Source organism: Pollachius pollachius (genome assembly GCF_949987615.1).
Source record: "Pollachius pollachius genome assembly, contig: scaffold_95, whole genome shotgun sequence".
In the NCBI taxonomy this organism is placed as follows: domain Eukaryota; kingdom Metazoa; phylum Chordata; class Actinopteri; order Gadiformes; family Gadidae; genus Pollachius; species Pollachius pollachius.
In genome coordinates this window covers 77,501-102,938 of record NW_027641408.1, presented here as the reverse complement: position 1 = coordinate 102,938, position 25,438 = coordinate 77,501, and the positions used below count along the sequence as shown (strand labels likewise).

Sequence of the window (25,438 nt, the reverse complement as noted above, 5' to 3'; positions counted from 1 at the left end):
CGCCGTGGAGTGGCGCTACCAGTTCAGGGGTCAGGGCCGCCTGGTCCTCGCCTACGACGGGAAGACGGACCGCTTGGCCGCCGGCCCGCAGGAAGGGGCGGCGCTGGACTTCGCCCGCCTCCACGCCGCAGGAAACGCATCGCTGGTCCTGCAGGAAGCCGAGGCGCGGCACACGGGGACGTACGTCTGCGCCGTGCACCTGCCCCACCTGCTGGCCCAGGTGACCGTGGAGCTGGAGGTGGTAGGTGAGCTCTGATGATGTCATGGAGGGGGAGGTGAGCTCTGATGATGTCATGGAGGGGGAGGTGAGCTCTGATGATGTCATGGAGGGGGAGGTGAGCTCTGATTATGTCATAGAGAGGATCAGGGAGACAGGATTCTCAGAATCCAGAGCAGTTATTTGTTGGGAAGAAAACAAACCAGTGTCCCCCGGTGAACCAGTGAGCGGTCACATGACCCCACGACGTGTCACGTGACAGCGGTGGACCTGAGAGAGGACGCCCTGGACCCGAGGGCTCAGTGCTGTCCCGGCGGCAGAGAGAGTCCTGGGCCCAAGGCCCCCACAGTGTTGGAACCACGAGCCATGAAGAACCCTAACATGGCCTCCTTCCTGTGGCCCCTGCAGAGCCCCCCTCCCTCTCCATCAGCCCCTCCCCGCTGCCCCTCGCCGCCCCCGGCCAGGTGCTCAGCGTCCGCTGTGAGGCGTCTGGCTTCACCCCCCTCCCCCTGGAGCTGAGCTGGGAGTTCCTGGGGGCGGACGGGGCCCCCGCCGCCCTGGGGGAGGCCAGCCTGTCCGGCCACCGGGAGGCCTGGGACGGCACCTACAGCCAGAGCAGCCTGCTGCAGCTGGACACCAGCGCCCTGGGCCGGGGGGGGGGTCTGGTGTGTGTGGCCCGACACCGTGGGGTGACCCGGCGCTCCAAGGTCGCCTTAGAGGTCATAGGTGAGAGACGAGACGGGCTCCGGTCTGAGTCTGTACACACACCTGGAGGAACACACCGGGAGGAACACACCTGTAGAAACACCTGTAAAAACAAACCTGTAGAAATACACCTGTAGAAACACACCTGTAGAAATACACCTGTAGAAACACACCTGTAAAAACACGTCTGTAGAAATACACCTGTAGAAACACACCTGTAGAAATACATCTGTAGAAATACACCTGTAGAAACACACCTGTAGAAACACACCTGTAGAAACACACCTGTAGAAACACACCTGTAGAAATACACCTGTAAAAACACACCTGTAGAAACACACCTGTAGAAACACCTGTAGAAACACACCTGTAGAAACACACCTGTTTAAATAGCTGTGTGTTACCACACCTGTAAGAACACACCTTTATCTATTGACACTCCTTCCGGAACACATCTGTACCTTTTGAAATATGTGTCTTCATGAATACACCTGTATAAACACACATGTAGGAATATACCTGTATAAACATACCTGTACATATACACCTGTATTGACACTCCTTTTTGAATACACTAGTATTGGCACATCTGTGTAAACACAGGTGTAGGAATATACCCGTCTAAACATATCATAAGGAACACACCTGTACGGTTGACTATTGCTTCTGTAAAGCCCTTCTCTAAAAAAACACGTATGTACTCAAATGTTTGTTGTCTAGAGCAGGGGTTTTCAAAGTATGAGGGAGTGAGCCCCCCCTCAGAGAACAAATTTCAGCTGAGCCCCCCCCGCCAATTTTTTTTTCTAAATCCCTGTGTCTTGAAAGATCTTTTAATTATTTTACACATTTTAAACATCTCTGATCATATTTTAAACATCTCTGATCATATTTTACCCATTTTAAAGATCTCTGATCATATTTTTTTGAAACATTTTAAACATATTTTTGAAACATTCTTAACATCTTTGTGTGTTTTTAAACACATTTCTTAGCACATTTTAACGTCTTTATCTAAGTATGTTTTTGCTTAACGTTTTTGAAATACATTTGAACATCTTAATCTGTAAACTGCCAGTTTAGCCTCCTTTTTAGCTCACCTCTACTTTAGTGCGAGCAATGAGTTTGCGTAGCTGTGTTCGAAATCGTTCTCCATCACGGATATAGTGCACTTTATAGGGTGCTCGCCATTTTGTAGTGGTGTTCGAATTCTCAGTGGTAAAATTCACGCACTATAACGTGGACTTAAAATACCCAAAATTTGAGTGAACATACGATGTTCCCTACATGTTACTCCCGTATACCACAATGTAATGCAGTTGTGTCTTTTCCGGAGGAGAAGAAGAAGCTGAATAATAACGAAAACGAATACATTTAATGATAGAGTCTCCGGCTTTCGTTTAAAAATGTCAACAATTTATTTGGGATTTAACATAGAAAATGTAACATTCAAAATTAATGAAAAAAACCTTGATCAACGTCAATTCAACATCAATACAACCCCCAGCTTTCCTCGTGGGTGCCCGGTTTGTTTACATGATGTGGGCGCATCTGCCTGCGTCACACAAATACCCGGCACACTTACTGACGCAAAAGACGTTTAGAAATGTTCAGCGTAGTGACGGAATTCTCGTTTGTCCGCTCACTATACAGTGCACTATATCATAAACACTATATAGGGAATAGTGAGCGAGTGAATAGGGAACGATTTCGAACACAGCGCGTCTTCGCCTTTGAGTTTTTTCTGTTACTTTTTCTGGTTTATATTTTCTCACGTCGCGCCCCCCCTGAAGAATTCTGGCGCCCCCCAGGGGAGGCGCGCCTCAGTTTGAAAACCACTGGTCTAGAGTAGAACGGAGCGTGAGGTTTAGAGTTCATCCAGGAGATGAGGAGCAGACGGGTGAATGTTGGCTGGAGCCCAACAGGGACGTGAGCCTGGGGGCGGGACTGACCTGTGGAGGGTTGTGTTGGTGGACGTGTTTCAGGGTTCAGCCCCCCCTCCATCCAGGACTCCATGGCGATGGTTGGCATGGCGCTGCTGCTCTACGGAATCATCACACTGGCCTTCAGGAACATTGCTGGTACTGAACTACATACTAGTACTGCTACCACCACACAGTAGTAGTACTAGTACTGCTAACGCCACACAGTAGTAGTACTAGTACTGCTGCCACCACACAGTAGTAGTACTAGAACTGCTAACGCCACACAGTAGCAGTACTAGTACTACTACCACCACACAGTAGTAGTACTAGTACTGCTACCACCACACAGTAGTAGTACTGCTACCACCACACAGTAGTAGTACTGCTACCACCCCTACTACTACTACTGCTCTTACTACTACTACTACTTCTATTAGTACTACTTCTTCCATTCCTACTCCTAATACATAATATAATCAGTCCCTCTAGGATTTCACATATTTTTTAATTGTAAAAAGACGCGGAAATTATTGGCATTCGATAATAATTAATGAATTGAAGTCAAATGTCATTTGTCCAGCAAGAATGAAACCAAACTGCATAACTCGAGAAACTGGATATATGAGTGGCATGTTTCAGGCGTTCATAAACAAGGAAGTGAATTTGTAAATAGAATTTTGTGTTTGGGAGTGGGATGTTTAGTCCAACTGGCGGGAAAGGGCGGCCATTGCTCCAACGTGCAGCAATGCCGCAGTGTGTTGACATATTTACAGATTAAACGAGGATTGGTCAAAATTACGTGAATTGTCGCAATCTGTGAACCCGGTAATTTCCGGAGGGACTGACTCATGATAATAATAATGTTATAAAAAAACTAATACTAAGGCCATGGTAGGCTGTAGCTGTGTGCGTCTTAAAGCCTGGCTGTTCCCTCCTCACAGCTCTTCTTCTAAGGTTGTGTTTTCCTCCACACAGGTCCAGACGGGGTCAGACCCAGGGAGGTGAGATGTCGTCCCAGGGCCTCATCGGGTCAACATAGCCACACCCACCAGCAGAGATTCACTGTCTTCTCACTGCCATCTTCTTCTCCCAACAGAAAGACCAATGAGCAGGCGGGGAGCCCGTCGCCCTGGAAACGCTTCAGCCAATCAGGGCTTCTCCTCCTGCTCCCCCGATGTGTGGACACACCAAGGCCGTAGACCTGGAGTCAACATGGGGGGGGGACCTAATCTAAACTAGTCATTCACGGTCATTCACTTCATCAGTCAGGCATATTGGCAAAAACGCCACGACATCACTTTCTATCACAATGAAACTAACAAGCTATTTATAGGCATTAAAGTCAGAATGCTGATTAAATAGCTTATTAGTTACTTCGCGGAATTACGAGATGCGTGGCAGGTTGAATTAAGTTTAGCCTATATCGACTACTTCGTATCTTGGTGAGTTTGAAGAGCGTGAGTAACGGAGGTCTCCCGTACAGCAACTGTGAAGCAGGACAACAATTCTAAGTGTTAATCTTCACGTAAAAATCCATCACACATTAGCTTATTCACAATTTACCAACTAGGCTACAATCAAATAGACTGCGCCATTGGCCCCAAATATATATTGTAATTATGGCCTTGTTTTGATTACATTTGCTAATGATTACTTCGGACGGAGGTGGTAGCCTTTTTCGGACGGCGGTGTGAATGTCAAAGCATAGCAAAAATAATATTAATAAAAAAAATTATAGATATATTATTGGGGGGGGGGGCATTTTGAACACAGCTGAATATTGGAATCACAGCCTTGGGACACACTGTAGTCTGGGATCGATCAGGCCATCGATGTGTGTTGACTGTCTGTGTGTTTTCTACGTGTGAAATGTAAATATTTTGTGTGTGTGACCATCGAGGTTGTTAACTTTGCACTAGCTTCCCCGCATAGTTCTATAGTCTGGCTATAGTCTACCTATTTAAAATAGCAATAATGAGGAACTGGAAAATAGTGTTAAACACTTTATTTTAATGCAATCGATTATTATTATTTGTGCTTACCCTCCCACCAGTAAATGGTTTCCAGTCTTACCGAGGTACATGGGAATGATTGGGTCATAAGAGGTATGAATTACCTTTAACCTCCATTGATAGGGTCCTATTCATGAAGAGTTACTGGCTTGGAAAAGTGACAGGGAAAAATAAAAACATGTAGAATACACAAAAGATCCCTATACAATTGGCCTTTAGAATTTAGAAAAAATATGCAAATATTGCACTCCATAAAGACAACCCTTACTTATTAACCACTTTAGCACAAGAGCTATTAATTCCGGTAAAAATAACAACTTTTACAAACCAACCAACTGGTTTCCTTTTCCTGCGATAAGAGTCTGTTGCGTGTGAGTGTGTGTGTGCGTGCGTGTGTGTGTGTGTGTGCGCGCGCGCGCGTGCCCTGAAATGATATTGTGCGCTTTGTGCAATCTGTTTTTGAAAATCTAGTCTTCAGAGAATAATTCCTAACGTTTAAAATAAAAACATTCAAAATGTTCCCGTCTTTTTTTCTAACAAGTCAAACAATGCAGCCGCCTCACACGTGACGTTTAAAACGCACTGTAAAGGCGCGTTCACGGTCCTGGGGATAACGAGACGGCTCGCCAGTGATGACAGTGATGTTCCCGACAGCGACAGTTCATGTGCACGGCGTTGGGAATCTAAAAGTTCTTGCACACACACGTTTCATGTTACTCTTCAACCATATTATGTTCACCTATAAGTAATGTTCTGCAAAATGTAATTTTCAGTGACATATAGTGTTAAGCTATATATAATGTTAAGCTGTAGGCCTATGTAATATAAGCTATACAGTATATAATGTTAAGCTATATGCAATGTTAAGCTATATATAATGTTAAGATGTAGGCCTATATAATATAAGATATGTAATGTTAATCTATAGATAATGTTAAACTGTATGTAATGTTAATCTATAGATAATGTTAAACTATATGTAATGTTAATCTATAGATAATGTTAATCCATAGATAATGTTTAACTATATGTAATGGTAATCCATAGATAATGTTTAACTATATGTAATGTTAATCTATAGATAATGTTAAACTTTATGTAATGTTAATCTATAGATAATGTTAAACTATATGTAATGTTAATCTATAGATAATGTTAAACTTTATGTAATGTTGATCTATAGATAATGTTAAGCTATATGTAATGTTAATGTGATGCCCATGAGAGATCACATTGATTTCAAATATATTTGAATGAATTGAGGTTGGAAAACCGGTTCATGGTGTTGCGAGCACAGTAGTAATTTAGCGTTACGAGCAGCAGGGGGCAGTATGAGGCGGGGCGCCGGTTTGCGACGGAGTGGGTTGCGTTGCGGTCGTCCTCTTTCCACGTGCTGTCGGAGAGGAAGGAAGTGATGTGCCCGTGTCTCTGTTTGTTATATGTTTTTCAGGACGGTACAACACTGAAAGAGCACCATTTACACCCTGCTACGCGGCCCGGTTCACGGGACCCGTAACAGATTTTGGAGGCCCCGCTGGGATTGGTGTCTTCAGAGTCAAGTGATGCCAATCCCAAAAGAAAAATCACCAGCCCAGGATTGACGCCACCAGCCAGCCGGTTGGCGTGGAACCCTGAGGAGACGTTCCAGCAGTGAGGATCCACGAGGAGCAGCGTGAGACCGGAGGAGCCGTGGGAACCAGGAGGAATCGTGTGAACTGTGAGGAGCAGGGAGGAGACGAGTGTGCTACGAGGGGTTGTGTCTACAGCCTCAGCAACCGTTCCAGTAGCCTACAGCTGCAGCGAATGCTTCATTGGTACGACGGCGGGATCTCTGCAGTCCCCGTATGTTTTTGAGGGTTCTTCAAGTGGAACAACAAGTGAAGGTACGGTGAAACACTCAACATGTCGGTCGAGCGGAAGAAGCTCGTATGGGAAATAAAGAAGGAGCTACACGCTTTAACAGCACGCGAACTGTTTGAACTGACACGGCATATCGAGTTACCAGGTCTTGACTCATCTACAGTAAATGAAAGTGATGAAGAAAGTTGTTTTAACTACATCTGTTCATATATGCAAAGTGAAACCTTGTTGGGCGAAGAAGACGAGGGATTCGTTCAGCTGCTAGAGTTGAGAGATGTGGTTTTTGATCTCAGAGCTGTTAAAGAAATTGCTAAAAAGAAGTTGTCTGTGAATGATGATGTTGAATATTCACCTGTGATTGCTGATGCTGAGAACTTGCCTGTAGAGTCCCAGGTTGAAACTAACAGGTCAATGCATTCTGTTTTAAGCGGTACTCACCCAGGTGTAACACACAGTGACACAACTAGTACAGAGGTACGGGCTGAAACACTAACCGAGTATCAAAAGTTACGGTCGGGTTATGAAGAGTTGGGTAGGAAGTTAGCAGCATGTCAGACTTCACCTGCTTCTACCACACATAATCAACCGTCCTCCACAGAGCCGCGTTACATGACACACACAGCACACCCACACATACCAACCTGCTAGTGCAGCACACAGTAGGGCTGATGCTATGTTCTCCTTAAGAGACTTGTCATTATTGCAGCACAGGGAGTTCAAAATCCATGGGGGTCAGGTAGGTGACCATGCATCCGACATCAGCTACAGCAGTCTGTGTAAGCAGATTGAAGAGGGCCTAATGAGTAACCACACAGAAAGTGAAATTATTCAAGGCATCTTCCGTATCATCAAGCCCGGACAATTCAAAGACATGCTCATCAATATGGATAAAATGACACTGACTGAGCTGAAAAGTTTTATTCAGTCTCACCTGAGTGAGAGAAACAGTACAGAGCTCTTCCAAGAGTTAATGAGCACCCGTCAGCATGACCATGAAACCCCTCAACAGTTTCTCTATCGAGCAATCGGACTGAAACAAAAAGTGTTGTTTGCATCACGACATGTGAATGCCAACATTGAATATGATCCACGCAATGTCCAAACTGTCTTTCTTCGAACCATTCACCAGGGCCTTTCTCCAAAGTACAGTGAAATGAGAACCGAAATGAGACCTCTCCTTGCTGACCCAAGTGTTTCAGATGAGATGTTGTTGAAACAAGTGATCAAGGCTATGACTGAGGAGAATGAGCGACAACGACGGTTGGGTCATACTACACGTCAAAAGGGGACAGCAGTCCGAAGTGCTCAGGTTGATGTGACTCAAGACAGAGAACAATCCACCCCTGATTCCAAAACCAAAGGTAAAACCAAAACGATCCAAGATTTAACAACTCAAATCGAGACCTTAACCAGCCTTGTTGAGTCTCTTGCTAGGTCAAGGTCCACTGAGTCCTCAATCCACTCCACTGGGCCCAAACCACGATTCTGCCGAGAAGACAGACCCCGTGGATGTATACGATGTCGAGAGCAGGGGGTCACCGACTGCCCACATTGTTTTAAATGCGGAGAAGCTGGACACAGGGCCGTGGGTTGTCTGAGGGGACGAACGCAAGGAGACGGTCCCCGGTCCTCTGCATTGAGATCACCAAGTGCTAACACGCACATGCAATCCAAAGACGAGACCAAGACAAAACAAACCGAGGTCAGTAACGTGAATGCGACCTGTGCCACCCCAAATCAAGTGACTCAACCTGCACAGGCCCGCGTAGCTGAACTGGTGGGGAAGAAATGCTTGCTGAAGTGCTACCTGAATGGATATGCTACCACTGCACTCTTTGACACAGGCTCACAAGTGAGTATTGTTGACCACAATTGGAGGAAAACATACTTACCTGGACACCAAGTCCGACCTCTGGATGAGCTCCTGGGAACCAAGCCTCTCAATGTCTTGGCTGTGACTGGAACACCTGTACTTTATGACGGATGGTTGGAGATGACCGTGAACTTACCGGGAAACAGTGACCCCAACTTGTCCATCGAAGTGCCATTCCTGGTAGTAAACGTGTCCCTTGAAAGTCCTCTTTTAGGATACAATGTGGTTGAGCACATTGTAAAAGCACAGAAGAACGGAGGATGTGTGGTCTCCACCATTGTCAGTCTACTCTGTAGTGCTATGGAGATTGAGGAGGACAAGGCAACCACAATTGTTAACCTCATCCAAACGCAACCGGTCACTAGACTGGGCGAAGCCATGGTCAACGTTGGACTACGTGATGTTGTTATCCGTGCTGGGCAGGTGGCCCATGTCAAATGTAAAGTTCCATCCCATCTCGACTCCCTTGAGGCTGTTTGGCTGTTTGAAACCAACCAAGAAGAATCACAGTTACAACAACTTGATATTGGAGATGGTTTGGTGGAGGTCTGTAATACAGAAAGCCCCTCTGTCAGCGTCCCCATCGCAAATTACACCAGTAAAGATGTGGTCCTGCGTCGGAAGACTGTGCTGGGGAATATTCAATCTGTTGAAAAAATAATGAAGACAGACCAATCTGAAGTGACAAATCACACAGAGGTTAACAACATTAACACCCAGACTCACCCAAGAACCAGCCAGAGTGAGACAGTTGAAAAGTGGGATCCCCCAGTTGTTCTAGCTCACCTTGAAGAGGCGCAGCAGAGCATTGTGAGGAAGATGCTGTTTGAGGAATCATTGGCATTTGCTCGCAGTGACAACGACATGGGATCCATCCCGAGTCTACAGATGTCTATAACGCTCAAGGATGACATACCAGTTCAGAAGTCGTACACCTCAGTGCCAAAACCTCTGTATCAGGAGGTCAAGGAATACATCCAAGATCTCCTGGCAAAAGGCTGGATTGTTAAATCCAAATCCCCGTACTCAGCTCCAGTGGTGTGCGTCCGAAAGAAGGATGGCACACTGAGGCTGTGTATAGACTATAGACTTCTCAATCAGAAGACTGTCTCTGACAGGCATCCCCTGCCTAGAATTCAGGACCTCATGGACAAACTTGGTGGCTATGGCTGGTTCTCAATTCTCGATCAGGGGAAGGCATACCATCAAGGCTTCATGGCGGAAGACTCACGTCACGTGACAGCATTTATCACACCTTGGGGGCTCTACGAGTGGGTGAGGATACCCTTCGGCCTGACCAACGCCCCAGCCGCATTTCAACGAAGTATGGAGGAAATGCTGGACTCCCTGAGGGATGAATGTTGTGTGCCATACTTGGACGATGTCCTCTGCTATGCCCGAACCTTTGAGGAACATGTGGAAGGATTGAGGAAAGTTCTTCAAGCCCTCCAAAGGCATGGCGTCAAGCTACGACCAACCAAGTGTGAGCTGTTCAAGCCAGAGGTCCGCTATGTGGGTCGGCTAGTGTCTGCTGATGGTGTCCGGATAGATCCGAAAGATTTGGATGCTGTGCGTGTTCTGAGGGACAAGACACCGGCCACGATTGGAGATCTCCATCGTGTACTGGGCTTCCTGAGTTATTACAGAGCCTATATCCAAGACTTTTCAAGGATCGCCAAGCCACTTTATGAGTTGCTGCAGGTAAAATATGCTATCACTGAGACCCCACACAACAAATTCAAAGCAGGAAAGAAGAAAGGTGCACAGCTGCCTTCACGAACCCCTGTGATGTGGAAGGAGGAACATCAGCAAGTGCTATGCAAATTGATTGGGGCCCTGATGACTCCCCCAATTCTCGCTTACCCAGACTTCAACTCCCCCTTCACATTGCATACAGATGCCTCGGAGGAAGGGTTGGGAGCGGTCCTGTACCAGCGGCAGGACGGGAGGATGAGAGTTATCGGTTATGGCTCCCGAACACTTACCGCTGCGGAGAAGAATTACAGACTTCATTCCGGGAAACTGGAATTCCTCGCTCTCAAGTGGTCCATCTGTGAAAAATTCAGAGATTATCTGTTTTACGCGCCACATTTCACGGTGTATACAGATAATAATCCCTTGACGTATGTGCTCAGCTCCGCCAAGCTGAATGCTGTGGGTCACAGATGGGTGGGAGAACTGGCCGACTTCAGGTTCAACATTAAGTATCGGCCAGGGAAAAGTAATGTGGATGCGGACACACTCTCCCGCTGCCCGCTGGACGTTGACCAGTACATCAGTCAGTGCACGGAGGAGTTGCCCCAAGAAGTCGTCACTGCCGCCTGGGAAGGTAGCAGGGCAGCGGAGATGCAGGAGGTTGCTTGGGCTGCAGCCCTGGGTGCGGCACATGGAGCGGTTGAGTGTGGTACTCCCGATCCCTTGCCAGCTTTTGACCATGATGAATTGGTTAAGGCTCAGCGAACTGATTCAGCCATTGGACCTATCTTCAAACTCAAGGAGACCAATGGGACATTGGCCGATGAAATTAGACAAAGTGCTAAGGGGACAACCAAAAAGATGATGCATGAGTGGAGAAAACTCCAAATCGAAGACGGGCTCCTGTACAGGAAGACAAGCCAAAGACGTCAGCTTGTCCTACCTGCTCAGTACAAGTCGCTTGTCCTACATCAACTCCATAACGACATGGGTCATGTGGGTGTGGAGAGGGTCCTGAACCTGGTTCGAGAACGCTTCTATTGGCCATATATGAAACAAGAAGTGGAAGATTATGTGACCAAAAGATGTCCCTGCCTAAAACAGAAGAAACCGGCCACTCAGGTCAGGGCTGCAATGGGCAGCATCACTACGACTTCGCCCTTGGAGTTAGTTTCCATTGACTTCTTGCACCTTGAATCCAGCAAAGGGGGTTATGAGTACATTCTTGTCGTAGTTGATCACTTCACGAGATTTGCCCAAGCCTATGCAACTAAAAATAAGTCTGGAAAAACGGCAGCGGAAAGAATATTCAATGACTTCATCCCTCGGTTTGGCTATCCAGCAAGACTGCATCACGACCAAGGCAGAGAGTTTGAAAACGAACTGTTCCATACTCTGCAGAAGTTGAGTGGGGTGGGACGCTCCAGGACCACACCATATCATCCTCAGGGCAATCCAGCAGAACTTTTCAACAGAACTCTACTACAGATGCTGAGAACCTTGGCAGAAGATAAGAAGGACAGGTGGAAGGAACAGCTCCCACAAATAGTCCACGCGTACAACTGCACGCGCCATGAGTCAACTGGATATTCACCATTCTTCCTGTTGTATGGCCGTAATCCGCGCTTGCCAGTGGATCTGTTGTTTCGACTGAACAACAACGAGGAAGCACAGACCCCGAGAGGCTACGCAGAGAGATGGGCCAAGACAATGACTGAAGCTTATCGTATCGCCTCAGAAAACTCCAAACAGTCAAGTGCAAAAGGAAAGAAATATTATGACCAGCACACACGAGGTGTCGTCCTGAAACCAGGTGACAGAGTCCTGGTACGGAACTTGGGAGAGAGAGGTGGACCGGGGAAGCTAAGAGCTTACTGGGAAAAGACTATCTATGTTGTGCAAGATCAAATTCATGATGGCCCAGTGTACAAAGTTGTTTCAGAGACTGATGCGTCGAGGACCCGTGTCCTTCATCGAAACCTTTTGCATGTGGTAAATGATTTGCCTGCAGACCTACCTCCAGCAACAACCAAGGCGTGGGCACCTACAAGAGGGGGAAGAAAGAGAAGGTCGTCAACTATCCGGATGGAGAAACAATCTGATCAGGCACGAATAAGGGAGACAGATTCTGAAGAAGAGGAAGACCCCCAGTATCGGTACTGGCTGAGAGTGCAACGTCGGAATGACCAGTGTTCTATTGATAAAACGCCCACTCAGAAACCTCATTGCAAACCTGTTGGGACAATACCGACCCGTGACTCTTACCAGAACCCTGTGGTCAAAATACTTACCCACAATCCACGACCAAGTATTCTCCATGAGGAACCTGAAAGAGCAGAGGGAGTTATGGTGGAGACATCTGGAAGTGAGATGGAAGAGCCCAAAGAGTTTGAGGGAGGAGTGGAGGAGTATGACTCGCTGGAAGAGGATGAAACAGCTGTAACTGAAAGAGAACATGAACCAGGTGCTTCTCCATCACTAAACCTGACCCCCACCACTGACAATCAAACACACACACTTAGGAGATCAGTCAGGGGAAAGAGACCCACACACATGTTCACCTACTCAGAGTTAGGTCAGCCTTCATTCAAACCTCACACTGGCGTCAATACACTCACGGTCCCACTTGTACCTCCTGTGTACGTCCCAGTTTGCTATTGTTCAAACCTCCACCAAACGTTCACTTACCCCACTTTCATGCCTTGCATACAGTACCTGCCTTTAGTGTAGGATAAAGGGGAGTATTTCAGAGTTTATGTTGTATTTCCATTGTATATATAGTGTATCTGTAGTGTGTTGGGTTACATAAATGTCAGGAGCCATTCTTTTTGTCAGGGAGCGTGTGATGCCCATGAGAGATCACATTGATTTCAAATATATTTGAATGAATTGAGGTTGGAAAACCGGTTCATGGTGTTGCGAGCACAGTAGTAATTTAGCGTTACGAGCAGCAGGGGGCAGTATGAGGCGGGGCGCCGGTTGCCGACCGAAAGTTTGCGACGGAGTGGGTTGCGTTGCGGTCGTCCTCTTTCCACGTGCTGTCGGAGAGGAAGGAAGTGATGTGCCCGTGTCTGTTTGTTATATGTATTTCAGGTCGGTATCGGTGCTTTTGAGTTTCGTGTGTTGATGTGTTGGTGTGGTGGTGTCCTCGAGTGTGTGTTGGTGTTGAGAGAGTTTGTGTGTGCGTGTCGGGACCTGTGTGTGTGCCGACGTTGACTGCTAACGGCAGTGGCCCGGCAGCAGCGCGGTAGCGGCGCGTGCTCATGTCCTCGTCCGTGTCTGAATGCGAGTGTGTGTTTGTCGCGTCGGTACGAATGCGTGTGTGTTTGTTGCGTCAGTGCGAATGTGTGGCTTCCTGTACATTTGGTTAAAGTTCATGTTTTTATCATTGTTGAGAGTTGTGATTTGTGTGTCTGTTTGCTCCGGGTTTGCAGGGAAGAGGAAACACAGTTAGTAAACTGTTTTGTGGCAAGGTTTAAACCTAAGAAAATACTAAATAATATTGTGTTATGTGAAGAGTGCATATATGAGAATATGTATAGTGGATTAATGAAGATTGAGTAGATCTCAAATTGTGTTCAAGTGTGAACTGTACAATAAATCTACTCTTTCCACGTGCTGTCGGAGAGGAAGGAAGTGATGTGCCCGTGTCTCTGTTTGTTATATGTATTTCAGGACGGTACAACACTGAAAGAACACCATTTACACCCTGCTACGCGGCCCGGTTCACGGGACCCGTAACATTAATCTATAGATAGCATTAAACTATATGTAGTGTTAATCTATAGATAACGTTAAACGATATGTAATGTTATTCTATAGATAATGTTAAACTATATGTAATGTTAATCTATAGATAATGTTAATCCATAGATAATGTTTAACTATATGTAATGGTAATCCATAGATAATGTTTAACTATATGTAATGTTAATCCATAGATAATGTTTAACTATATGTAATGTTAATCTATAGATAATGTTAAACTTTATGTAATGTTAATCTATAGATAATGTTAAACTATATGTAATGTTAATCTATAGATATTGTTAAACTTTATGTAATGTTGATCTATAGATAATGTTAAACTATATGTAATGTTAATCTATAGATAATGTTAAACTATATGTAATGTTAATCTATTGATAATGTTAAACTATATGTAATGTTAATCTATTGATAATGTTAAACTATATGTCATGTTAATCTATAATGTCAGGTCCTGTCTTGGACCAATCAGTGGTCCCTTTGGCCCAGACCGGCCCGCCCTACTCCCCCCCCCCCGGTGAGTTCATGTTGTCGTGCTCTCTCAAAGCGGCCAGCAGGGGGCGTCCTGCCCGCCCCAGAAGGGCTCTGGGACGTTCCCCAGCTCCCGGGGGCCACCTGCTGGAGGTCCTGCAGCAAACACATCAGACAGCCCTCTATGATGCTAGGCTGGACATGATGTTCAGCTCTGTGTGTGTGTGTGTGTGTGTGTGTGTGTGTGTGTGTGTGTGTGTGTGTGTGCTCCTACTGGTCCCACTGGGAGGGGGGAGGGCCACGGGTTCTACGGCCCTTTTTCCCGCCTGAATCCCTTCAACAGGTAGTAAGGAGTAGCAGCACGATGACGGACAGGAAGAGGAGCCAATCAGCAGCCTCCTCAACAGACAGTGAAGAAGGGCTCACACATTGCAGCAGACCCCACACACACTTCCCAGCCGCTTCGTCCTCGGGCCCCCAGCCGACAGAGGTCCCTGTCCCTGGGGACTAGAAGAGCTACGTCTAGTCCGGGGCCGTTGTCCGTCAGCATACTGAGCTCCACCCTCTGCTCCACCCCCCCGCTCCGCCCGGCTGGCCCCTGCAGGGGAGCGACTGACTGCTAGTACTGCACCGCCACGGCCCTCGCGCTGGAGCAGCAGTGGGCTTCTGGTTCTCCGTCCTATCGTGCGTTTGATTGAGTTTATTTCAGTATTTTACGACGCCTACCCATCATGTTGATCCCAGTCAGGATTGGTGTGTGGTTGGATCGGTCTAGCCTGTACACGGAGCAAACCAAGTTCCTCATGGAGGACAAAGTCATTGGGCGTGAATTCATGGGATGAGCTCCACTCTCTCACCGCAGACCTCCTGTGGTTCAGACAGACCTCCTGTGGTTCAGACAGACCTCCTGTGGTTCAGACAGACCTCCTCTGGTTCAGACAGACCTCCTGTGGTTCAGACAGACCTCCTCTGGTTCAGACAGACCTCCTGTGGTTCAGACAGACATCCTCTGGTTCAGACAGACCTCCTGTGGTTCAGACAGACCTCCTGTGGTTCAGACAGACCTCCTCTGGTTCAGACAGACCTCCTCTGGTTCAGACAGACCTCCTCTGGTTCAGACAGACCTCCTCTGGTTCAGACAGACCGCCTCTGGTTCAGACAAACCTCCTCTGGTTCAGACAGACCTCACATACCTGTACGAATACACCTGTATCACACTGGCCTTCTGGAACATTTCTGGTACTGAACTACATACTAGTACTGTAACCACCACACAGTAGTTATACTAGTACTGCTAACGCCACACAGTAGCAGTTCTAATACTACTACCCCCACATAGTAGTAGTACTAGTACTGCTACCACAACACAGTAGTAGTACTAGTACTACTACCCCCACATAGTAGTAGTACTAGTACTGCTACCACCACACAGTAGTAGTACTAGTACTACTACCCCCACATAGTACTAGTACTGTTACCCCCACATAGTAGTAGTACTAGTACTGTTACCACAACATAGTAGTAGTACTAGTACTGTTACCACCACAAAGTAGTAGTACTACCCCCACATAGTAGTAGTACTAGTACTGTTATAGTAATGCGCGATATAAACGATATACGATATAAACGATTAAAAAAATGGCCTACGATAGAGATTTTTATTTTATCGCTCTATCGCGATGCTGCATGTTGATGACGCAAAATACAATGTTTAATTTTTGGTTTGCTGCAATTCCTTTTCACATTGCAATTTTCGCAACAGCGCCAGAATTCGTCAACAAACCTGCATGTGTGCAAAGAACGTTAACCCATTTGTACCGGCTGCTGTGCGGCGCAACATTGTATCTAGTACATACAATGTTGCTCCGCGCAGCCGGTACAAATGGGTTAATGATAAACACGCACTGATGCGCAATCCGGTCTTAAAGGTAAACACGCACAGATGCGTGATCCGGTCTGAATGGGTTAAATCATTGGACAAAAAGGTCTGGGGCGTTGTAAAGCGTTAAAGAAAAAGGGGGGGGGGGAAGCACCGGTGAAAGTAAACAATCATGGATATCCAGCGTGATATACATTGACCTGCGGACTGGTCCAACTCCTTCTCCCTCATCCTGACTCGGAATGTGTTAAATGCATCGGCATTTTTAAGTTATGTTTTCCAGCATACTTTATAGTTGCTTTTGTCGGACCGTCGGGTGGTGGCTCAACATGGAGCAAAGAGGAGACGGAATGTCTTTTGGATATCGGACCCAAATATCCAAATGACGTTCCGTCTCCTCTTTGCTCCATGTTGAGCAACGTCTCCGAGACCACCTCTCCGGCTGGGTCAACCTCCTTTTGATGGTTAAAAATATCACGTAATCGACAAAAATCTTAACAATCAATGATCGATCATCAATTAATCATGCCCATCCCTAATTGTCAGTACAGTGTCTGTTCCTTATCTAGAAAGACACCCGTTTTTCCTGTTCTCTGCATCTTGGGTGGCATTTAAGAACCAAGGACTTAAACTAAGTGTAGTGCCTTTTAGAATGGTTTGCACTAAAGGAAAGAAACCCAATACTAATTTTATTTATCTGCAACATTATGTTGTATGATTACAGTGTTTCACAATAAATGTTCTCGAAATGACATACTATGTTTCTCTTTTTTTTAAATACATTTAGCAGTTTGGCTTTCCTTAGGGTCTATGTAACCTGTTCTGAAACGGTTATTTTATGATTTTATATCGTGATATATATCGTTATCGCAAGAGGCTGCAATGTATATCGCAATATGGATTTTAGGCCATCTCTATACTGTTACCACACCTACTACTACTACTGCTTTTACTACAACTACTACTTCTACTAGTACTACTTCTTCTTCCATTCCTACTACTAATATAATCAGTCCCTCTAGGATTTTGTATATTTTTTCATTGTAAAAAGATGCAGAAATTATTGGGATTCAATAATAATTCATGAATTGAAGTCGAGTGACATACAGTGGGGCAAAAAAGTATTTAGTCAGCCACCAATTGTGCAAGTTCTCCCACTTACAAAGATGAGAGAGGCCTGTAATTTTCATCATAGGTATACCTCAGATATGAGAGACAAAATGAAAAAAACAATCTAGAAAATCACACTGATTTTTAAAGAATTTATTTGCAAATTATGGTGGAAAATAAGTATTTGGTCAATAACAAAAGCTCGTCTCAATACTTTGTTACATGCCCTTTGTTGGCAATGACAGAGGTCAAACGTTTTCTGTAAGTCTTTACAAGGTTTTCACACACTGTTGCTGGTATTTTGGCCCATTCCTCCATGCAGATCTCCTCTAGAGCAGTGATGTTTTTGGGCCACACGGACTTTCAACTCCCTCCAAAGATTTTCTATGGGGTTGAGATCTGGAGACTGGCTAGGCCACTCCAGGACCTTGAAATGCTTCTTACGAAGCCACTCCTTCATTGCCCGGGCGGTGTGTTTGGGGTCATTGTCATGCTGAAAGACCCAGCCACGTTTCATCTTCTGTGCCCTTGCTGATGGAAGGAGGTTTTCACTCCAAATCTCACGATACACGGCCCCATTCATTCTTTCCGTCATACGGATCAGACGTCCTGGTCCCTTGGCAGAAAAACAGCCCCAAAGCATGATGTTTCCACCCCCATGCTTCACTGTAGGTATGGTGTTCTTTGGATGCAACTCAGCATTCTTTCTCCTCCAAACACGACAAGTTGAGTTTTTACCAAAAAGTTCTATTTTGGTTTCATCTGACCATATGACATTCTCCCAATCCTGTTCTGGATCATCCAAATGCTCTCTAGCAAACTTCAAACGGGCCCGGACATGCACTGGCTTTAGCAGGGGGACACGTCTGGCACTGCAGGATTTGAGTCCCTGGCGGCGTAGTGTGTTAGTGATGGTAGCCTTTGTTACTTTGGTCCCAGCTCTCTGGAGGTCATTCACTAGGTCCCCCCGTGTGGTTCTGGGATTTAAGAACCACATTAAATCATTGGGCGGGGAGAGGGTCTGAAGGGCTGGAGACGAGGGAGACGGGGGAGAGGACCAGTAGCGGAGAGTCACGATACCGGACGACCGCCGCCCGTTATACTAACGACCGGACGCTTCCCTTCAACAGGAGTGAGCCGGAGGCGGCCGGAGGACCCCCCGACGGGCCTGACCAGGAGGCCCCCCACCCTAATACAGTGTTTCCCCCAGGAAAAGTCTTAGTCGAGGTGGTCCAGGAGCGCGTCTCGTTGCCCTGCGGTCTTCAGGACCGTTTATTCATCTTTACTTTTTGTACCTGATGGAAGTCTGTTTTCTTTCCCTACGGGAGTTTCGTATTCTGTTGATGCATAATAATTAAAAAATATTTATTAAAACCAATATAATAATATTCTTCTTATTATTTCATTCATTTATTTTACATTGGTAGTCAAGGCGGGGCCCTATTGTTGTTAAGGCGGCCCCCTTCACCTCACGGTGCTGGGGGAAACACTGCTTACACCCCATCGAGGAAGAACCTAAGCTGTATTCCATTTTCCGTTCTGTTCCCGGGCTCCACGAATTCAACCGTCCCGACTCAAACCTGTCCGCTCCTTTCATTGAGAACGACCCGTCGACGACGGCGGTGGGGGTCGCCCCTTTGTCCCCCACCTCTCTCCACTCTCTCCCCCCCCCCTCTCTCTCTCCCCCCCTCTCTCTCTCCCCCCCCCTCTTCTCTCTCTCCCCCCTCTCTCTCCCCCCCTCTCTCCCCCCCCCCACTCTCTCTCTCCCCCCCACTCTCTCTCTCCCCCCCCCCCTCTCTCTCCCTCCCCCCTCTCTCTATGGCTGTGCTGTGGTTTCATGATCACTGGAAATAATATGAATCCCGACCCGTCTGTCTGTCAGAGGTGGCAGCATAACAGCAAAACAGCACAGCCATAGTTTACTCCCCTCTAGACAAAATCTAACTGGTTGTGACGTTGACAGAGTGTATGTGTTGCGTGTGTTGAGTGAGTGATAGGTTGTGGTTGCACGGCTCAGGCTGCCGGACGGCGCTGCAAGGAACTTTTATAAACGCAATATTGTTATCCCGCCGTAATCAGCCCGGCGGCCCCGAAACGTTAACGGCCCACCGGGAATTCTCCCGACTCTCCCGATTACCACTCTGCCTGTTTGTGTGCCAGTGTGTGTGTGTGTGTGTGTGTGTGTGTGTGTGTGTGTGTGTGTGTGTGTGTGTGTGTGTGTGTTTAAGAAAATAGCGAACCAGTGCGTCATTAAAAGTAGCCCAATAGAGCGGGAAGAACAGGCTAATCTGGCAACAGTGCCTGAACGTCCTTTAAGACTAGCCCAATCTGGGGGGAAAAACTGCCCAATCTGGCAACACTGCTGAACGTCCTCACGCTTTGGGAGATAGGTCCCCAAAGTTTGTAGAGAATAGTAAAGAAAGAAAGAAAGAAAGAAAGAAAGAAAGAAAGAAAGAAAGAATAAAACTTAGGAAAAACAATAGTTGAGCGCTGCATGCAGCACTCACCTAAATATGTACAATGCATAACGTTAGCTCTCTGGCTCATAGCGGAGTGGAATAGGATACCTGAGTGAACAACGTTTCCGTTGCATGAGAACCTTACGGGAGGGTAATGATTGTTCCAGGTATTAGTCAAACCCTCAGGTGTTACCAGGGAAACAAAGTTATGGCTTGTGAACAACGTTATATTGGGATTGCAAAACGCATGAAAATATAAATGAATGGTCTTAATTTGTTTTCTTTTACAAGTCACTATTTGAGCGGGAAACAGACTTTGACATAAGACCCTGATAGCCATCTCTCCATGGGGGAAGAGCATACTAGCTAGCTTCTAACAGTAGCTAGCTAGTAATGCTAGGACTCCCAAGAAATACGTTCACAAGCCAACATAACCCCATAACTAAAACCTCTAGCCAAATACATCTAAGCAGTGTACGTCGTTCCTAAATGAGCCGGTCTACTTAGAGTGACGCTAACGTTTTGGCCGTACACGTCACCGTCAACAGGGTGGGGGCCGAAGTTGAGGGTGTCTCCACTGGTGCAACACTCTCTGAGGGTCGGCGCTCCATTTCACTGGCAATGTCCCTTAAAACTCGGGATACACCAGTGTTGGGCATTTTAAGAGAGTGAAAGCCAAGGCAAAGTACGGCTGGCACATGACTTATCTTCTTAAAAGGGTCATCTTGGCGCCTGAACAGTGTTTAGGCTGGTGCGGCTCTCTAGCCAATCAGTGAGCTTGTTACATCCCATGGCTAATTTGCATTGTTTTACCTCGTTTAACCAGCGCAAGGCCCAAAGTGTCACGGAAAGGCTGAATGGAGAGGCTAAAAGGAGAAGCTAAATGACGAAGCAAATCGAATAGCTAATAGGAAAAGGAAAAGCAGCAGGGAAATGGAAATGCAAATGTCAAGGAAATCGCCCTTTTAAATGCCTGATTAAAATCTGTATTCTTAATCCAATTAGTGAATCCAGTTATTTATTTCTCTTTTTAAACTGCATTTTCAAATATATTTTTAAATTGCATCATTTATTCATGAATTCATTAATGTATTTTTAAATGATGTACTTATTGACTGTTTTATGTTGTTTTTGTAAATCCCTTTTTAATTCGGGCTACTTATTGATGGATTAACATTTCATTTGTAAATAATTTTTATAATTCCTCTTTTTATTGTCCATTAACATATCAAATAATGAATTACTTTGTATTTCTTTATAACTACCTCCGTGACAGTTGTGGTCCTCCATAGAGATGCGCTATGCACACAAAAAAGAGAATACCGACGTTGAATTTGCAACATTTTGCAACAAATTATTCTACATCTGCCCATAAATGGACAAGTCAGAATGTTGCGGTTTCCACTGGCTACAATGTTGCATCTGTGGCTGATGGTAATGCAACCACAAAGAAGTATACTCTACGGGGCTATTTTTTTCATTATTATGTTTTTTTATTATTTTTTGGACGGCACAGCAATCCGGGGCTATTCGCAAAAGATCCGGGGCTATAGTCTCGAATGCCCCGGTCTAACAACGCGCCTGCCACAAAGGATTAAAATAATTCCACATCAGTGTGTGTGTGTGTGTGTGTGCGTGTGTGCGTGTGTGCGTGTGTGCGTGTGTGTGTGTGTGTGTGTGTGTGTGTGTGAGTGCGAGAGAGAGAGGGACTTCCTGCTGTATAAAAAAGCTTGTGATTCACATGCCTTTTTTTTATTCTCTATAATAGACATATCATGATGACATCCGGGTATACGGACATCGCTGGAACAAGTTAGTACTCCAGTTTCTTGGCAGACCAGTCCCCCCATCTCATATATGATTGGTTAGTTTAACTTAGTGACACCGGCGCCTTTCTGAAAGGTTGAGATGTTTTCAACCAGAAGCTGGGAGCGGCCGCACAGAAGGAAAACAGGCACTGGAAGAGACGCTGTAACAAGAGTCTTTTTGGACACAGACCATTACACAACATACTCACTGGCAGGAGCGTCGCTAGCAATTGAAAACATTCGGGCTGTAGCCCTGAAGTTAGAGTTCTTTTAAAACGGGGGTACGGGGGTTACTCCCCCGAGAAAATTTGAAAATCGGGATGATGAAACATGCAATTGCAACGTAGTTTGAAAAGGAAAGGAAAGACCAATCGTTATGTCTGACTCACGTCACGGCAGGCCTACTGAGTAGGTTAATGTTTACGTTAAGGATAGGAAAGAGGAACACATACACCAGCAGCCAAAATGAGGCATTAGAAAAACCTGTAGCCAAATAAACACATGTCATGCGCCTACCCGATGTCAAGTGGACCGGGTTGAATTCAGGTTGAATTCACTGTGGGTCTCCTGAATCTGTGCAAACTAGAGCAGCACTAAACAGCAATTTGTACCTGATGCCCTATGCATAGAGAATACAATTTGCGACAAATGATTCTAAATCTGCCCATAAATGTACACAGCAGAATTTTGCGGTTTTCACTGGCTACAATATTCCGTCTGTCAGTTGTCAAATTTGCTGAACAAAACGTTAAACTTCAATAATTGTTCATAGTCAACTTATATAGTCCATTTATTTACGCTCTCAACACCATAACCATATGCTTCGCCACATTGGCGGAAAAACACGGCGCACGCAAAGTACTTCCATGGAATCAGCCGTTCCCAGCTCGCCGCATACTAGTAGCCTGGGTGCTTTAAGGGTGGAGCAAGCTGGATACGGAGCGGGTGAAAAACTCCTTAAATGTGTGTGTGTGTGTGTGTGTGTGTGTGTGTGTGTGTGTGTGTGTGTGTGTGTGTGTGTGTGTTCGTGTGTCACTCTGTTCGAGCCTGCACGAGAGTTCAATGTTCTTACTAATATTCATACTGGTTTAAATAACACATTTGATAGTATTTTGCATCTTTGCTGAGCAAGAGTTTTGTTTGAAAGTTCAGTGATTGAAACAAATAAAAGCCTGGGCTATTGAAGTTTTACGGTACCACTGTCATGCACCTACCCAGAGTCAAGTGGACCGGGTTGAATTCACTGCGGGTCTCTCTTCTTATATCCATCTTACCAAAGATATTTTATTACTGTCCTTCTCAACACTCTGATCTCACTAAAAGGCTAGCAGAACGAAACAGCAATATCTACGAGGTGCGCTATGCATAGAGAAGAAAGAATACCAACGTTGAATTTGCAACATTTTGCAACAAATTATTCTAAATCTGCCCATATATGGACATGTCAGAATGTTGCGGTTTCCACTGGCTACAATGTTGCATCTGTGGCTGCTGGTAATGCAACCACAAAGAAGTATACTCTACGGGGCTATTTTCATCATTATTATCATTTTTGACGGCACAGCGATCCGGGGCTATTCCCAAAAGATCCGGGGCTATAGCCTCGAATGCCCCGGTCTAACGACGCGCCTGCTCACCGGACGCCATTTTGTGTGTTTGCAGTTTAGGAGTTATGTCGCTGGTGACGGTGTTGTCTCTTCACCCTGCTCCACCTAGGGAACACAACACAATGATGATATCACTTTGGTAGACAACAACACAACACAATGATGATCTCACTTTAGTAGGCCTACACAACACAACGATGATTTCACTTTAGTACACAACACAACACAATGATGATCTCACTTATGTACACAACACAATGATTGCACCTCAGTACGCAACACAATGATGATCTCACTTTAGTACACAACACAAGACAACGATGATCTCACCTTAGTACACAACACAATGATGATCTCACTTTAGTACACAAAACAACGCAACACAGTGAAACAACCTGACTTTCAGTACACAACACAATAATTTCACCTTTAGTACACAATGAAATACGATCTGACTTCAATAAAAAACAAATTGAAAGTCAGAGCCAGGGTCAAAGGTTTGTTGTTATCATTTACAATACTCTTCATAATCACAACGCAACACAACACTGTAAAATAATCATAATGAACTAAGACCAATTTCATGTTTCTTATTGTCGTTGAATCAGACGCCGTGTGCAGTGACCACAGCCGCCATTCGGCGGTTCTTTTGACGTCAGGAGACAAGATGGAGGCCGGTGTTGTGTCAGTTTCTGCAGTTGGTGTTGTGGTGCTCCTGGTCTCTGGCGGGAAGCCAGGCTGCAGCTACCGGGGCTTTCCACAGCCAACACTCAGTACACCATGTGACCCAGGCAGCCAATCAGGTCGCCCAGGCAGCCTGTCTCCAAACCAGTCAGATCAGTCCTGGACCAGCAGCCATCTTGGTTCTACACGCTAGCTGGTTGGGGAACTGAATAAGGATTCATACATTCTATTTTTTGATCTGCAGAACGATTATATCTGTTTTCATGGTGTTAAAGCTATTTACACCTAGTATGATTGTGTTCATGCTGTATATCATAGGATATTATCAAATACTGAATAAAGGAAAGGCTATCTAAATAATCAAAATCATAAATGCCATTAATAAGGTTTTTTTATATGTATCACATGGCTTCTAATGTTTTAAGACTAAATATAATAATTTTGTATTATTAATTTCTGTATTTTTTAATTCAATTTAATCCTAAGGATTAACCTATAACCTAACAACGTAACCTCTAAACAAAGTATGTAAACCTAATTTAGCAATAAGTATATTAAATTCATGTAGGCAGAACAATTTTTATGTATTTTATTGACAGAATAACCAAAGTATATATGATCCAATTCCAAAGAACACAGAAAACACAACAAAGGGCATTAAAGCTAAAGCAGCCTAGCTCGATTGTGCAAGCCTATGTAGCAATGCAATTCTCTAGCTAGCAGAACTCTAAAATAATACGGAAACACATTGCATTTAACGATTATTGTATTCAAACTTGACAGAATCTCACCGTCCCAAACCTTGATTCAGAAACATTATTTAAAACTTAAATATGACTAAACAATCTACAATCTAACATAATTAAAAACTTATATGATGAAGCAGTTAGGTTTGGTTTCCAAGGGTCAGTGAACGATTGCAGGATTAATCCATTGAGTTAATCGATCACAAATACAGAGATCTAATTGATTTACACTTCTTACTGATTTATGTTTTTTATCAAAATAAAGTTTGAATGTTAATGTAATCAAGCAAATATAGCATCTTTAGTTAGCTGAAGTCCCCAAACTGATTGTGATGATTATAGATGAACAGCGATCCTCTCCATCCTGCTTTAGGAAGATGAACGTGAGAAGCCTCTTCCTGATTAAACTTTAACCTTAAACATCAAGGAAGCACAAGTCAGGATTAAACATCAAACATTATCACACACATTATCACTGTGATGATGTACTCTTAATATATTACTGTGATGAAGAACTGTGAAAGTACTACTATCACTGTGATAAAGTAGGCACCTAATAAATATAAATGTAAACATATTTCCCTGAATAAGTATTGTAAAGTGGTAAAGTACTGACTGTGGT

The 25,438-nt window shown here is 45.1% G+C and overlaps 2 protein-coding genes across 2 annotated transcripts in view; one reads left to right on the top strand and one right to left on the bottom strand.

Moving 5' to 3' along the window:
- Positions 1-4: 4 nt before the first annotated feature.
- Positions 5-5,374, top strand: LOC307091614 (tapasin-like; the record flags this gene model as incomplete). Its single annotated transcript, XM_079759253.1, has 5 exons — positions 5-245; positions 626-943; positions 2,905-3,000; positions 3,820-3,845; positions 3,941-5,374. Coding segments are annotated over 5 exons (693 nt in total), but the record flags the coding sequence as incomplete, so codon positions are not given.
- Positions 5,375-24,644: 19,270 nt separating this feature from the next.
- The window catches only part of LOC307091616 (class I histocompatibility antigen, F10 alpha chain-like), a 12,914-nt gene continuing 12,120 nt past the window's right edge, over positions 24,645-25,438 (bottom strand). Inside the window, exons 8-9 of the mRNA XM_079759254.1 lie at positions 25,433-25,438; positions 24,645-25,230 (exon numbers count right to left, since the gene is read on the bottom strand). The exon at positions 25,433-25,438 is cut by the window's right edge and continues 65 nt beyond it. Coding sequence (XP_079615380.1) covers positions 25,219-25,230; positions 25,433-25,438 — 18 coding nt within the window. The 3' untranslated portion in view covers positions 24,645-25,218. The remainder of the gene's footprint in view (positions 25,231-25,432) is intronic.